Source organism: Lolium perenne, chromosome 2 (assembly GCF_019359855.2).
Source record: "Lolium perenne isolate Kyuss_39 chromosome 2, Kyuss_2.0, whole genome shotgun sequence".
NCBI classification, from domain to species: domain Eukaryota; kingdom Viridiplantae; phylum Streptophyta; class Magnoliopsida; order Poales; family Poaceae; genus Lolium; species Lolium perenne.
Window position 1 is genome coordinate 326052966 of NC_067245.2, and position 17032 is coordinate 326069997.

Here is a 17032-nt window from a genome sequence, read left to right on the forward strand (position 1 = left end):
CGCCTTGTCGACTCCTTCAAAAAGGTCAAGGACATGGGCACCACGAAGTGCCGGGATGACGAGGGCCTTCCAGAGGGCGTTCTCCCGCGTCAGGGGCTGCGATGGCGGCGACCCGAGTGCAGCAGCGAGAGCCGTGGCAGACATAGAGGTTGATGAAGCCATCGGAAACTGGTGCGTCTAGGGTTTAAGGTTTGGAGATCAAGGTTTGGGTTTTGGGTGTGGCGGCGGCAGCGGCAAGGAGCGGCGGCGGCAGGTGTCTAGGTTTTGATTTTGAGTTTTGGATGTTGGCGGCGGCAGCGGCAAGGAGCGGCGGCGGCGGCAGGTGTCTAGGGTTTGTGTTTGATGCAGCGGCGGCTGAAAAGGAGCGGCGGCGGTAGAGGCTTTGACTTGTGTGTATCGGTGGCGGCAGCAAAGGCTGAGGCGGCGGCAAGGATGCGGCGGCGACAGGGATGCGGCGGCAGCGGTTTTGCGGCTAGGGTTTCGGCAGCTAGAGGTAGGAAGAGGCCTGCTCTGATACCATGATAGTTTTGGTGTAACGATGCGTGCCCTTTCGGGCCATCGATTGCATGTTATATAGGTAGGGAAAAGCCTCCTACATGGCAGTACAAAGAGGATACGTGTACGGTCGGAGTACTAATCCGTACACTACACGTATGTAAAGCACATACGCTAACATCCATCAAGCCCGTGGGGGTCGCACGTATCGCCAGAGCGACTGCCCATAAGTTATTTAAAGAAATTTCTGGGCAGGTGTTGTGTTTTTGCAACGAAAAGATCGTCACAACGGTCTTTTTTGCTAAACAACAGCCCCGTCAGCGTGACACCTCAGCCTCACTTTGCTGATCTGTTATCAAGTTTTTTTTTGTTTTTTTTTTTTTTTTTTTTGCGGGGGATCTGTTATCAAGATTGTGACCGCCTTTTTATAAAACGAAGCAAAGTTACTATACCTGACTCAAGTACGCATCTCTCAAGAATTCTGTCACTCAGGACAACAAAAATAATCTGTGACTGATGGTGCGACTCCTTTATACATACAAGCTAGCGCGTCCAGCTCCACCATATGGGGCCTACACTATATACAGAGACAGGCTTAACCAGCATTGTTCTCATGATCTCATTTACATTAACAGCTGGAGACATTGTTCTCATCTACCAAAATATATGTGCCTGAACACCTCCCAGACCGACAGCGACGCCCGGCCCTGAGCTCCGAACTAGACCTTGCTTCCGGCAGTGTGTTCGTCTTGCATGCCGCTGACTCGAAGTGCATCGGCTTCAGACTTTTGTGTCCTTCAGGCTTCACCATTTCCTGGAGAACGAAATGTACGAGTGTAGCCTTCCCGTCAGCTCCGTTGATGTCCATGATCAACAGAAGCATGTTGGGCTCCAAGACATGTGAGTTTGGAGTACCCCGGGGGATACAAACGCTAGCATCCTCCGCATCCAGAGCGCGCCACGCGTCCACGAACGAGACAAATCACGTGGGCCCCGCCACCCTTATCTCCTCCTCTCGTCTTCCTCCTGCCTTATCTCTTCCTTCCGCTCGCCCGATCCTCCACTTCCTGGCAGAGGCCCATCTCCTTCCCCTGGCTTTCCCATATCTCTTAGTCACTTAGCGCCTCTCCTCCTCCACGAGATGAATCCCGTGCCGCCGGCTGAGATTCGGTGGTGTGTTGCCACGACAGCTGCCACCGATGAGCCTACCGCCGTCTAACACGATCCCCAATCCCACTGCAACCTCTCTTTCTCCTATCTCCGGCGAGGACGACCGGCGCTTCCAAGCTGGGTGGATGTGGTGTTGCTGATTGTGTCGTACGGCCCTGCGGCGAGCAGAGGCCGGAGCTGCTACAAAACATGGCCAACCTACCTCCGAGCAGCGGCGGCAGCCTGCGATGCTACAAGCGGCGGATGGCGTTGGTCCCAGCTGCCTGCGGGCATGCTCCTAGCGGCAGCCTGCGTTGGTAAAAGCGGCAGCCGGCCATGCTGCCACAGGCCGCCGGCGTTGCTACTATAGGCCGCCGGCGTTGCTACTATAGGCCGCCGGCATTGCTACTATAGGCCGCCGGCGTTGCTGCCACAGGATGCCGGCGTTGCTCCCAGCGGCACCCGGAGATGCGTCCACAGGCCGGCGGCGTTGCTCCCAGCGGCAGGTGGAGATGCGGCCACCAGCCGGCGCCGTTGCTATTATAGGCCGCCGGCGTTGCTCCCAGCGGCAGGTGGAGATGCGGCCACAGGCCGCCGGCGTTGCTACTTTGGGCCGCCGGCGTTGCTACTATAGGCCGCCGACATTGCTGCAAGCGGCCGGCGATGTTGCTGCAAGACCACGCCAGCGTCTTCTCCGGCTCCGGCAAAGGTGATACCATGAGAGGAGGCGGTGCTGCGAGCGAATAGCTTACAGGGAGAGGGAGAGGATGCTGCCAGGGGAGGATGGAGGTGCTGCTTGGGCTTAGGGGAGTTGCTTCCTAGCGAGGCTCATCGGAGGAGCTCGCCGGAGGTTTTTGCAGAGGCGGCGGCGGCATTTTTCTTGCAGCGGAGGTGCGGTGGAGAGGCGGCCAGGCGGGCGCCGGTTGCCGCAGATCGAGAGCGGACATGGGAGGTGGGGACGGGGTCGTTGCGTGTAGTTTTGATCGATGACCGTGTCAGCGAGCGCTTGTTTACTTTGACTGGACACGTGGCGCCCTCTCCACCCGGGGGATCAAACGTTTTAATCCCCCGGGGGACGCTCAGCGCTCCCCTTGCCCAAATTCAGAACAGCACCATGAACTCTGTGAAATAGCCCCCTCGGCTCTTGACAGCATGGATGAATAAAGTGAAGAACACTTCAAACAGATGATGATAACATGGAGAGGAACAGTAAAGACATGTCTTGATTTTCGTAAATATATAGAGAAGATCTGAAGCAAATGTGCAGCCGATAAACTCCATTCCTTTTCCAAGGAAACTGAATAAAACACATTTCGGACAGAATTGTCAGGTCTTTGAACTTTACCTCGAGAGTAGTATCAGGGGGTGTTTTGTCTCAGAATGTTGTGAGGAATTTGTCTGCGTTTGTATCAGCTTGTTCTTGCGGGGTGTGTGGCAGTTTCGGTTTCTCTCCCTGTTGGAAACGTTTTCTGGGTGTGGAGGTTTCGGTTTATGTTGAGCTGTAAGGGTGAGGTGTGTGTCTGGATCTAGAACTGTTAAAATTCCAGAAACCTGACGATTTGTAGTTTCGTTTAAATCTGAAATGGAACTGGGCGGGAGCGCCTTTATTCTAAAAAAAACAATTCTCAGGCGCCGATTGACCTCAAGATAAAAGATAGAAACATAGAGCGTAGCACCCACACTCTTGAATGCAAACGGTACACACCCAGTATTGTCTTCAGAAAAGCATCAACTGTGCAAAGCTTAGCTATGTCATGTAAAATGCGATCAGAAGCAACTACGACCGAGAACAGAAACTGCGATCGGTTAACTTCAAGAACTAGTTAGCTATGTCATGTAAAATGCATAGAGCTACAAATTGAATGGAAAAAAAAATCTTGGAACAAAAAATGTGGGACTTTCCTTGGAGAATTTTCATATACAATCACCCATAAAACATGAAAACAACGAAAAAATTAATTACGGTGTATTTTGCTTATAAAAAGAATTGAAAACCGAATGGGCCGAGCTTGATACAAGCCTTCGCTGGTACTGCTTTAGCTCTGAGAGCACACCCCAAATTAGTAACACAAACGATGCCACTGCCATTATGATGTATCTTTTGAAAGTAACCAAAGGAACATCGCAATTGTTTTTCAACAAGCCAGGTTCAGGAGTTTGCACAAAATCTATGTTCTTCTTTCCGAACAATTCGGGGACATTCATTCAACAAGTATTATAAGAAGATCGCACGAACGCAGTTCAACAGCTTAGCAATGCCAATGTGATTGGCTAGATACACAGAGTTGGAAAGCTTTGAAATATCAAATAGGAGATGTTATATATAGAAAACCTCCATCGCAACTCTCGCGCAACGCTGAACATAGCCAGTCTGAGAGGTGTCAGAAACAACACGCCTTGATAACTTGATCACACCATTTGAATTGATGGCCATTTCTCCATCACGAGAATGAAGTAACACCACTTTGTCATTTACACTGGAGGTAAGGACAATGGCTTATGACAGAGAAAAACAAGGGTTCGAGTCGGACTCCTCCTGCCCATCAAGGCATCAACCATCATCGCTTCGGTGCCGGCACGGTGCAGCCGTGCAACAATGGAATGGAGCACGGGAAATCCTATACACCGACCAGGTCGGTGCCTACCAGGCACCGCACACCCTGGTCGGGTAATTGGTCCTGGCCCATTTTCACTTTTTTTTTGTTTTTTGTTTTTTCTTTTTTTGTTTCCTGTTCTTTTTGTTTATTTTTCTTTTTGTTTATTTTTCTTTTTGTTCAAAATCGAAAAAGTTCAAATTTGAAAATAGTTCAAATTCGAAAAAGTTCAAATTTGAAAAGTGTTCAAAACGAAAAATGTTCAAATCTAAAAATTGTTCATATCCGAAAAATGTTCACATTTAAAATATGTTCATTTTTGAAAAATATTCAAATTTTGGAAAAAATCGAATTTTTGAAAAAAGTTCATTCTAAAAATGTTCAAATTTTGAAAAATGTTCATTTTAAAAAATGTTCAAATTCTGAAAATTGTTCATTCTGAAAAAAAGTTCATTCTAAAAAATATTCAAATTCTGAAAAATATTCATTCTAAAAAATGTTCATTCTAAAAAATATTCAAAATTTGAAAAAAGATATTCTAAAAAGAATAATAAGAAAAATAAAAACAACCTTGCCTGATGGGCCGTGGCCCACTACACAACCGCCGGATTGGGGGTGTGCGGCACCGCGTCCGCACCGACCCGGTCGGTGTATAGGAGGCATCATGGAGCACGGCCACTGCACTGCCAAACGGAAAACCACCAAACGGAAAACCACGGGTGCCATGGGCGTAGCCACAGGGTGGGCCGAGTGGGTCGTGGCCCACCCTAAAACTTTGAAGTTTAGCCTTTATTACCTGCTAATATCCAGACTGTAGAACATGGCCAATATTTTGCACAATATAGCGACGAGAACTAGAAAATAGCACAGTTCCGACCCGCACTCGCCGGCCCCTCGGTGCTCACCCGCCGCGTCGCTCGCCGCTCGGCCGCGCGACCAGCGCTGCAGCAAGCCTATCGTACGTATTGCTTTCAAGAAACGTCTGATCGGCAATCTGTATTATTTATTTAGCCAATTTTTATGCACAACGGCAAGTGCAAATAAAAATTTAAGTGTGTCCACCTTCAAGTTTTTTCGTGCGTCCGCCAGTTTGAGGCGATGGGCAGCGCACCCGCGAGAGGCGCCGAGTCACCCGTACGTTGATCGACAGCCTGCACTCTGTAAGTAAATATTAAATCCCTCGTCTAATCATTTATCTAATCCATGTTTTAATTCCTCAATTCAGGTTTTAATTTCATGTAAATTCGTTCACCGCTATAGGCGTTACAACAGCGAAACAATTGTCCGGTTCTGCGAAAAAGAAAGAAAGGAAAGCGGTTTTGCAATTGTTCTTAATGATTTTGCATCTACAAATGCGTGAAGAAGCTTCTTTTTGTGAAACACTGAAATATAATTGTCGACGTTGTCATTTTAATTTGGTTTATATTTAAGGTAATCAAACTAGTAGGAAACTTGTTATATTTTTCTACCATTTTATTAATATTTATAGACATAGGACAATAAGAATGTGTGCTTACATTTTAATTCTTAGTAAGTGAAAATATGCACAAATATGTTATATATCTAGTTATGGCCTGGGTAGACATATATTAGCCTTAATGGGCTATTTTGTCGACTTCGTCCAAGGCCCCCGAAAAATATAGAGCCGGTCTTGGCTGTACGGATATGTTTGTGGAATTATTTTGAGTTCTAAGGCGAGAAAACACCAAAAACTCCTTGTTCACAGTGACCAAGCTTCCGTAGGGTAGGGGGCATGCCCCCCTACTCTAGAAAAATATTTAAAGTTATTTTTTACATTAGATTTTAAATGTTACTCAAAGTTTAATCATGGCTATGGCGACGACCGCATGTCTCAAGGATCACAACATCTCCCGGGCCTGCTGCCCGGCGTTCGCCCCTTGCATTCCAGCAACAAACGGCGGCGCCAGCAAAACCATCGTCGTAAATGCTGCCCACATCTCCGCCGTCGCCACCCTCGTCACTGCCATCACGTTGATCCTTGAGACATGTCTTCATCTCCATCGCCATGCTTAAACTTTGAGTAACATTTAAAATTTAATATAAATAGATATCTTCAAATATTTTTCTAGAGTAGGAGGGGCCATGCCCCCCTACCCTAGGAAAGCTTCTTCATTGTGAACAAGGAGACGTTGGTGTTTTCTCGCCCTAGGGTCCCTGAAATCTATGGACTGGCCTTGGACGGCAGCGACGACGACGTGGCGGGGGCGGGGCCAGCTTGCAGCGGAACCAGTAGAAGTACTAACACAATTGTCCGGTTCTGCGAAAAAGAAAGAAAGAAAAGCGGTTTTGCAATTGTTCTTAATGATTTTGCATCTACAAATGCGTGAAGAAGTTTTTTTTGTGAAACACTGAAATATAATTGTCGACGTAGTCATTTTAATTGGTTTATATTTAAGGCAATCAAACTATAGTAGGAAACTTGTTATATATTTCTACCATTTTATTATTATTTATAGAATAGGAGAATAAGAATGTGTGCTTATATATTAATTCTTAAGTATTTGTAAGTGAAAATATGCACAAATATATTACATATCTAGTTATGGCCTGGGTAGACATATATTAGCCTTAAGGGACCATTTTGTCGACTTCATCCAAGGGCCCCGAAAAATATAGAGCCAGCCTTGGTTGTACGTATATGTTCGTGGAATTATTCCGAGTTCTGTTGGTAGGACCGGTCGATAGATTTCAGGGGCCCTAGGGCGAGAAAACAACAAGGGCTCCTTGTTCCCAGTGACGAAGCTTTCCTAGGGTAGGGGGCATGCCCCCCTACTCTAGAAAAATACTTAAAGACATCTATTTACATTAAATTTTAAATGTTACTCAAAGTTTAAGCATGGTGATGGCGACGACAGTATGTCTCAAGTCGTGCATGCAAGCGCTGCACCGCACCAGAGTGTTGGATCGATCATCCACATTGCATTGCATGCACCCACCAAGATCGATCGATCAGTCGCACGCCCAAGGCATGTGCCGCGCGCTAAGCTTGTATGGAAGTCGCTATGTGGCTCACATAAGTTAATTTCCTTAAGCGAATACATGCCATGTATGGCAATGAACATGGTCATTTGGTTTCAAACACATGAATGTTCATTGATGGTAGTCCGCTTTGCTAAGTTTTTTTCTTTAATATGATAAAGCTTGATAAAATCCATGTTTGCCAACATAACGTGATTTGAGATGTGCGCCATAATTCGCGGAAGGATAAGAAGGGTCCATGTACGTGAGGAAGAGTAGGAGGTCATGCATTGCAGGTCTTGAGTTGTGGGACGTTTAGGTACTCATCTGGTGGTAGGAAAAAGGATTGACATATCGACTGACGAGTACTCATCGGGTGGCAGGAAAGGATCGATCTGCGGGACCGCGCTGGAGGAGATGCCGTCGAAGTGGAATTCATCCATGACTGAGGTTTTCCCTGCTGTAGGTGTTGTAGATGAAGCCAGCGAGGGCGTGGCCAGCCAGGGTTGGTCCTAACTATAGATACATAGCACAAATATTTCATTTGACTTAATATCCGACTCAACTACAACAACAAAGAATTTCATTAGCAAATAAGGTAATCATGATACACGGTCGATACACACGATACAAGTTTTAGCAACCGACGAAGTTTAGCTCTCGACCAAAATAATATTTGTAACATCAACAAAAGAAATATATATAGTAAATAACAAGATAATTAAGTCTTAAGCAGAAACACTTCAACAATGATCAAAATAAGGGCATTTTTCTTCTATCCAAGTCCCCCACATTCTTCTCTCCGAGTATCCATCACATTATTCCTCTCTCCAAGTCTTTGTCCTGACCTAAAAAACAAAGTGAAGATAGTTAACACCACAAAATCAACATTCTGTGATGCAAAATCATCAATGGTGGTATCAAGGTTGATATGATCCAACACAACACATGACAAGATACACGCAATCATTTGGTGATGGAAGGCGGTATGTGAACAAACATGAGCTCAAGTTGTTCCAAAGAAAAGAACCGACGCCACGTGAACTGACGACCACGTCTTTCCCACTTTGTCAGCCAATCACCTGGTCCGATCCAAGTGTGGCCCACTGCCCAGTCTCAGGTAATCCCCCGGGTTATCCCTACGAGACAATCCACGTCAGTCAACTGCCACCCAAGCGGATATCCATTCAGATCCCCGACGCAAACCCGACCCGACCCGAGCCACCTCCGCCATCGTCTTCCTTCCCCGATCTCCCAGATCCACCACCACCATCACACCAAACCGCACGAACTCCACTCCCCTAAACCCCGCGCACGCGCGCGCGGATGAAACCCTAGCCACCCGTCCGGCCAGATCTCCCGCCCCGCCGCCGCCATGGCCGCCGCCGCCGCATCCGCGATGCTGGACTCCCTCCCGGCGCCGCTGCTGCGGTCGCTGCGGCTCAAGACGAAGCAGCAGGAGCTCCTCCTCCGCGTCTCCGCGCTGGCGCTCATCTACGTGCTCGCCTTCGCCGTGCGCCTCTTCTCCGTGCTGCGCTACGAGTCCATGATCCACGAGTTCGACCCCTACTTCAACTACCGCACCACGCTCTACCTCACCGAGCACGGCTACGCCGAGTTCTGGAACTGGTTCGACTCCGAGAGCTGGTACCCGCTCGGCCGGGTCGTGGGCGGCACGCTCTTCCCGGGCCTCATGGTCACGGCCGCGCTCCTCCACCGCCTCCTCCGCGCGCTCTCCCTCGCCGTCCACATCCGCGAGGTCTGCGTCCTCACCGCGCCCTTCTTCGCCGCCAACACCACGCTCGTCGCCTACGCCTTCGGCCGCGAGATCTGGGACTCCGGGGCGGGGCTCGTCGCCGCCGCGCTCATCGCCGTCTGCCCCGGCTACATCTCCCGCTCCGTCGCCGGCTCCTACGACAACGAGGGCGTCGCCATCTTCGCGCTGCTGCTCACATTCTACCTCTTCGTGCGCGCCGTCAACACGGGGTCCCTCGCCTGGGCGCTCGCCGCCGCGTTCGGGTACTTCTACATGGTGTCCGCGTGGGGCGGGTACGTCTTCATCATCAACCTCCTCCCGCTCTACGTGCTCGTCCTGCTCGTCACCGGGAGGTACTCGCAGAGGCTCTACGTCGCCTACAACTGCACCTACGTCCTCGGGATGCTGCTCGGGATGCAGATCCGATTCGTCGGCTTCCAGCATGTGCAGTCAGGGGAGCACATGGCAGCCATGGGAGTCTTCTTCCTCTTGCAGGTACACTCTCAAAAAACGTTATCGTTTAGTGAAATCGCCCTGTTAATTGTAGATGGCTTGAGAAGAATGGTTCAGATGAAATGACCCTTCTGTTAATTCTAGGCAGTTCGTAGGACCATTGGCTTGCAGAATGCATTTGGTCACTGTGATTTGACAGTTCGAGAAAATAAAAATAAAAACATCTCGGTTATATGCCAACTTATGTTGGCAAATCTACAGAGTATTCTAGATTGCTAAATTACTAGAACATTAAAGCTTGACTTGAAGAAGATTTAATGGCAACTTATGTCCGCAATGCCAACTTATGTCCGCAACACTGCAGAGTATTGGAATGACTAGATTGAACATTTAAGCTTGACTTGAAGCAGATTTAATGGCATCCTAGCTAATTAGTTTATATTTGGATGGCATCCGTTCGACCTCAGTGAATCGAAAAGTGGAAATTACTTTCAGATTCATATTAAGGGAGTACATGCATTACAAGATACTATTGTCATTCTATTCATCTCTAGGTGGATTGTGTTTCTAGTTATACCTGCTCAACCATGGTTAACATCCGTTCATATCTGTCTGTGTAAACCAACCGGTAATACTCTTGATTCCTAGATATGTAGTGTTGACAATAACAGTCAACCAACTGAACTCATAAGTGTTATGAGTTCACTGCGTATCTTTTCAATGAAATGCCTGAAGGCCTCTCCTCCATTCGTCTTAAGGAAAAAAATGCCTGTCCCATTTTACCATGCCTGTCCCATCTTTTCAATGTAATGGGGGGTGTGAAACTTAGCAGGTGTAGATCTCATGCTGCACTGTTAGTAGTATGGTTGTCCTTCTCAATGTTGATTTACTTAGTTGAATTTCTTCATGTATGACATAACATCAAAAACACTTGAGTTGGAAAGATATGGTTCAGATGATAAGGTCCTTTTAATTGCTTAGGAAGTTTGTACTGCATTGTCTTGGGAAATGCATTTCATCACTGTGATCTCACAGTTCGAGAACAGATCTCTTTTGAATACCAACTGATCTTGGCAGATATGAAAGCATTGGAATAACTAGATGGCTAAATTAGTAGACTATTGAAGTTTGACTTGAAGCAAATTGAATGACATCCTATGTAATTAGGCTGGTTATGTTATTGATGCCATAGTTGATTGAGAAGTGGAGATTACTTATATATTCAAAATATGGGAGTATCGACACTATGAGATACAGATACTACTTCCATTGTATTTATCTTTAGGTAGATTGTAGTTTTGGGTATACCTGCTCATTTACCATGTTTCACTCCATTTCCTATATGGCTATGAAAAGTATCGGGTAGTACTCTTGATTCTCAAATATGTAGTGTTAACACTCAACTAACTGAACTTGGAAGTGTTATGATGTTTACTGCTTATCTTGTCAATGAAACACCTGAAGGTCTCCCCTCCTCTTCATCTGAAGAAAAATGTAAATCGTTTGTTTTTCTGAAACATAACTGGTGTAGATCTATTTTGTTGATGTTAGTCTACTTTCTTTAGGTATAACATTGAAAAGAAAAGTTAACCTAAACCGTTTTGTTCTTCTGCAGGTTTTCTTCTTCTTGGATTGGGTGAAATACATGCTGGATGATGTCAAACTATTCAAGTCATTCCTCAGAATTACCCTGACATGTGTGATAAGTGTTGGCACCCTTGCTCTTGGGATTGGTACTGCATCAGGTTACATATCCCCTTGGACAGGACGGTTTTACTCCCTGCTTGATCCGACCTACGCAAAAGACCACATACCAATCATTGCATCTGTTTCCGAGCATCAACCAACAGCATGGTCTTCCTTTATGTTCGATTTCCACATCCTTCTTTTCCTGTTCCCAGCGGGCCTCTATTTCTGCTTCAAGCGCCTCTCAGATGCCACAATATTTATAGTTATGTATGGCCTCACAAGTATGTACTTTGCTGGCGTGATGGTTAGGTTAATTCTTGTTGCAGCACCAGCTGTTTGCCTTATCAGTGCAATTGCTGTGTCTGCTACAATTAAAAATTTGACAACATTGATCCGAACTAAAAGCAAAAGTCCACAGACTACTGGAAAAGTAACAGGCTCAAAGGCAGCTGCGAAGGTACTTGATTGTCACGTATACTTGCTGTTATATAATTTACTTTTTTTTGTATGTAGTTGTAAAATAAGTAACATTGATCAAGGTTCTGAAGAAAATGTATTTCAGTCTGACAATCAAGTAGTACAATCAATGTTTTTCCTCGTATATTTTACATCCTTTACTGAAGAGATTTAGAAAACTATATGTCGTTGTGTAGCATAAGAGTAAAACAGATGGTTTTAAACTTATTTGACAATTCTTGGGCCAAATCACAACCAGTGTCGAAGAAGGTGAAGAGACTGACTGATACAACAGTGATAAGAGTGCTAGAATTCATGATATGAACCTTGACCCTCTTTGACAAAAATGTGCTTTTGTTAACAACATGCCAATTCCAACTTTTAACTTTAATTGCACACGAAGTTTGAGAGTTTTAGGCTATATTTCTGTCAACTGTTCAACATTTTAGTTTTTTTACTTCATTCTGAAGCTGACTGATTTGGGTTTTTCTATAAACAGGGGGCAGTTGATCAACCCTTGCCTTTCCAACACAATGCAGCTATTGCCTTACTTTTGGGTGCTTTCTACTTGCTCAGTAGATATGCCATACACTGCACTTGGGTGACATCTGAGGCCTACTCTTCTCCTTCTATTGTTCTGTCCGCAAGGGGTCATAATGGAGGAAGGGTAATATTTGATGATTACCGTGAGGCATACTATTGGCTTCGTCAGAATACTCCTACCGATGCCAAGATTATGTCATGGTGGGATTATGGATACCAAATTACAGCCATGGGTAACAGAACTGTCATTGTTGATAATAACACTTGGAATAATACACACATAGCTACTGTTGGACGGGCAATGTCATCTTATGAAGATGAGGCATATGAGATAATGCAATCATTGGATGTGAATTATGTTCTTGTTGTATTTGGAGGTGTTACTGGGTACTCCTCTGATGACATTAATAAGTAAGCTAATCAACTTAATCATGAGTGCATATTATGTAATCTCTTTATGCCTCTGATTGGATGCGGCAGCGAGACAATTTTTTTCTGAACGGCAAAACTGAGTCTCTTACTTACCCTGCTCATTTCCAGGTTCTTATGGATGGTGCGTATCGGTGGAGGAGTATTTCCTGTAATCAAAGAGCCTGATTACCTTGTTAATGGGGAATATCGTGTTGACAAGGGGGCGTCACCAAAAATGTTGAATTGCCTAATGTAAGTACTTGTTCACAAGTGAAGTACTTTGTTGTCTGTGCTGTGATACTGTTTCCTTCCATTTATTCGTATGTGGGAATTAAATTACCAGAGTGGGGAAAATCTTGGTAGTATCGACCAAAATTGTGATGGGCCCTGATACCATTTGAAACCTGAACAGAAATAAATTTTGTTTGTTCTGTAGCAGCGAATCTGCTGAGATTTTTGCTTGTGCAGTATGCATGCTGTGCAAGACTTAGGCCAGTAGCAGCCAAGGCTTACCCTAGTCTCTTTGTTTCTTTATTGATTAAGTTACTATTCTGGAGATAGAGTTTGATTAGAGATTGGAAAACATAAGGAGTTAAATAAGGTTTGATCTGATACATCAATCTAACTAGCCTATGTAGAGGGAATTGATGTAATCCCATAGGGCATAATAAACAATTAATAGGAAAACAGAACTGAGGCTGTACCTCCACCAAACCCTACCTTGCCTACCACCGCAGCATGGTGCAACCTCTCCCACACGAGTATACTCTCAGTAGCTTAGATCATGATAGTTGTGGTAGGCCATTCAATGGGCCTGGTACTTCACCTAGGTTGTTCCATTCCATGACACATAGATTCTCATTAAAGATGGGTTTTAGTAATATTAGTTATTTTGGATTTTGCTGCCTTTTTTATACTGTTAAATGTGTGAGATTTTTCAGGACATTTGTCTTTTCTACTTTCTAGACATGTGCTGCTGTTATCCTTCTATCAGCCATAGGTAACCATATCTGTTGTAATGTGCTTCATCTCCTTTTTTTGGCAGGTATAAGCTCTGCTATTATCGATTTGGAGAGCTGACCACAGAATATGGAAAACCTCCAGGGTATTGTACAACTTCACCCTTTTTATTGTTCTTTTGTGTGCTGTGTTCAAGATTAATCAGTCCCAAATGCAGATGTCTCTGCTTGATGTTTTTTATGTTCCCTCTGTCCCAAACTAATTGATACACATGTATCTGGTCTAAAACGTATCTAGACAAAGTTGAGTCGATTAATTTGGGAGGGAGGGCTGTTATAGTTTACAGTTCATTGTTCTTTAGGTTATTGGTGGTAGATAAGCAGCATATGTGCTCACTTCAGCATGCATGATCCTATCTCCTGCCGACTGTCTTTTTTCCGTAACACCTTAAGGCAGATTGTTTTTCCCTTAAAACCTGTAGACAACATCCTTATGACTATAGATGCATGTTAACATATAATCAATATAACTTTGCATGTTTGTGCTTTGCTATTCTCAACGCAGATATGATCGGGTGCGAGGAGTGGAGATAGGCAACAAAGACATTAAGCTCGAGTACTTGGAAGAAGCATACACGACATCAAACTGGATAGTGCGCATATACAAGGTCAAACCTCCAAAGAACAGATCCTGAGGATTCGTCCTGGGAGAGAAGTGGCCGGACAAGTGAGAATGTTGAGATGGGTTGATACTTGCATCAGGAGAATGCCCAGACGCGAACATTTGTTTTGGCAAGACTGACTTAGCTGCCGTAGTGTCATTTCGAAGTTGAGAAAGTGCAATCGTTACATCTGCCTTCACTTCTTTTTTTTGGGACTGAGCATGTTATGAGGGAACTGTAGAAATTTTTGTAAACTTTTGGGTAGTAACTTTAGATCGTGTTGATTAATATGCCAAATGAAATTTATCAGTGCTGTTTACAAAAGAAAGTGAACTGTTTGTTGCTGTGATTCACCCGTCTGTTCTCAAATAATACCTGTGCAAATGCAGATATTAGTTTTTCGCAAGCTATTTTCTCCCATCATAACTACTACGTATATGGTCATCGTTGCTGCAAAAGCAGAGTGTGGTAGGGTTTTTTTTGGTTTGTGCTAGGCTTGCAAGTGTTGTCATGCTGGGAGTTAAGTATCCGTAGCCCCCTAAACTATTAACTAGATTGACATGCGCGCTTTGCCGCGCCGCCTGCTGGGTGTTGTTGCATTGCGTGGCTGGCACAACGCCAGGTGTTGTTGCATTGCGTGGCTGGCACAACGAATTTGTCGGCGGCCTAATCTGTCTGTAATGCGTTGATTTAGTTTAACGGTAGGTTCCTATAAAACGGTGTGATGTATTACTTGTGCGACTTTTAAGGCCGTTGTGCGCGAGATGGCCGTTAGCTAGGCCCGTTGTTCGGGAGACGATGGTCGTGGGCCGGTGATGGGGTTTTGTGTGCCTGTTTGCAATGAAACTGGTTATGGAAAGCTTAGTCTGGACGACAAGGTAGTTCAAATTTCCTGGGTGTGCGACGCAAGTCATATGGTTTTTCCTTTTTGCCAGCTTAAAAGTAGGTGCAGTTTAAAAAACGGAATGGCTAGAAATCAGGCGTCTGATTTTTAGTATGTATCATATTCGCAAAAAAAAAAGTATGTATCAGTCGATGCTTTTAGCCTTTGGATTTTGCCTCGCGATTTGTGCAGTGTGAGAACATAGTGAGTTTCCACTAGGTTGAAACTATGAATTTAATGAGTTTCAACTAGGTTGAAACTGATAATTAGTACTATTTTTTATAAGTTACAACTATATTAAAACTGAGATTTGTCACATGACATAGGCGACTGAGACATATTATGTCTCACTCAGACCTAGACTCGCCCTTGAAAAAATGGACAGTTTGAAAACTGAAAGGAGACACAGGGTGGAATCCAGTCTTACCAAAAGAGGCGTTTAGAAATACTGAAGAGCAAGACAGCTAATTAAATTTGAAGAAAATGAAGTGCACATTGCCCTGGCATGTCTTTAGTAAATTCCCACCGGTAGTCTGAATTAATTACTAATAAAAGTAAAACGAAGAGTTGATAAAAGGGTTTCTATATATCAAAATAAACTATGCATAAAAGATATTTCAAAAGAGGACATATACATCAGTATCTCCGTGTTATATTTTCACAGATGCACTCATTGAGATTCTTAATCATTAATCAGTTTCAACGTACATCTTTAATATGTACCAATGGTAGTGTGCATTTAAGTTCAAATCAAAGCGATACCATTGTCTTCGCCTCCTGCAATCAGTTGCCTTTTCGTAGTGATTCACCTGCAATTGAGAAGTGGGTTAGGTCAACATAAATGATCAGTAACAACAGGAAAAACAAAGGCACACAGGAAACACACCCTTTTTTTCCGAACACTGATCCGAAATTACCGCCAGATCACCAGCTCCCAGACCACCGCCCTCACCGCCTCCCGTAGACAATTCCTTCCAAGGAGACCCCTGGAGTAAAATCAGATCAGAAAATACATCAAACACCAAAAAAAACGCAGTGAAGAAAAACTTCTCGCGTCCACACAAACCAAAACAACAGCAGGCGGCAGCATCTACGAACTGTAGTGGCAAGGTACACCCATAAAAATATCAGCAAGCCTAGAAATAACAGAGCAGACAACAGACAGACAGCAGACAGAGCAGTAGAAACACACTTCACCACAAGGAGAAAACAAAGAAAGCAGACACTGAAAGTTGGAAGAAGACTAACGCCCTTCAACAGCTCCATGAAAAACCGCAAACAATCAACACAGTCAGCAAGTCAGCAGAATAACCCAATGCAGAAAGAAGAACAAAAAAAATCTAAGTAAAAGGAAAAAAATACAATGGAGCAAGACGTATGGAAACAAAAACAACAAGGGACATCAGACAAAAGAACACACCTGTAGTTCCCAGGTCCCAGACCCAGCACCCCCTTCAACCAGCACCGGCACCGCTCAGCAGCGGACCACAGCCCGACACGATGACCACCAGATCTCAGCCACCGGATGGAAAATGAGCAGCGCACAACGCCGACAGGAAGAACTATGGCTCTGGCGAGAAAAATGACGTCACTGGGCGGGATCAAATCCAAATCCAAGGATCAGAAAAGGCAGAGAAGACCAAGGAAAACGATCCCCACCCACCGTGAGATAAAATCACACATAAATTCATTGTCTGCCCCACCTCCCATGACAGGCGGGACTCGTGGGGTGACGGGTCACTTCCAGATGGCAACAACGCCTCCAAAACGATCTGACCACCACCGAAACCACCGATGCATGGCCACTCCACCACTATAAAAAGAACTCAACATGCATTTTATCGGTCATTAGTATCCAAGTTGAAGCTTAAAAAAGCACCCCCTTGGAATAAAATTTCACAACATGAGAGCAGATAAAAGAATAACGTGACATTGTGACATCGACAACATATTTTCTCTGAAGTAAGCTAGTCCGATAAATAAAAAGATGCATATTTACAGTT

At 44.9% G+C, this 17032-nt stretch overlaps 1 protein-coding gene across 1 annotated transcript; it reads left to right on the top strand.

Annotated features, from left to right (window-relative positions):
• Window positions 1–8438: 8438 nt before the first annotated feature.
• LOC127337173 (dolichyl-diphosphooligosaccharide--protein glycosyltransferase subunit STT3B) lies at window positions 8439–14499 on the top strand. Its single transcript, XM_051364107.2, has 6 exons — window positions 8439–9468; window positions 11042–11572; window positions 12071–12525; window positions 12655–12777; window positions 13571–13630; window positions 14050–14499. Exons 1-6 carry the CDS (start codon window positions 8593–8595, stop codon window positions 14177–14179), a joined length of 2175 nt encoding a protein of 724 aa, XP_051220067.1. The 5' UTR covers window positions 8439–8592; the 3' UTR covers window positions 14180–14499.
• Window positions 14500–17032: the final 2533 nt, after the last annotated feature.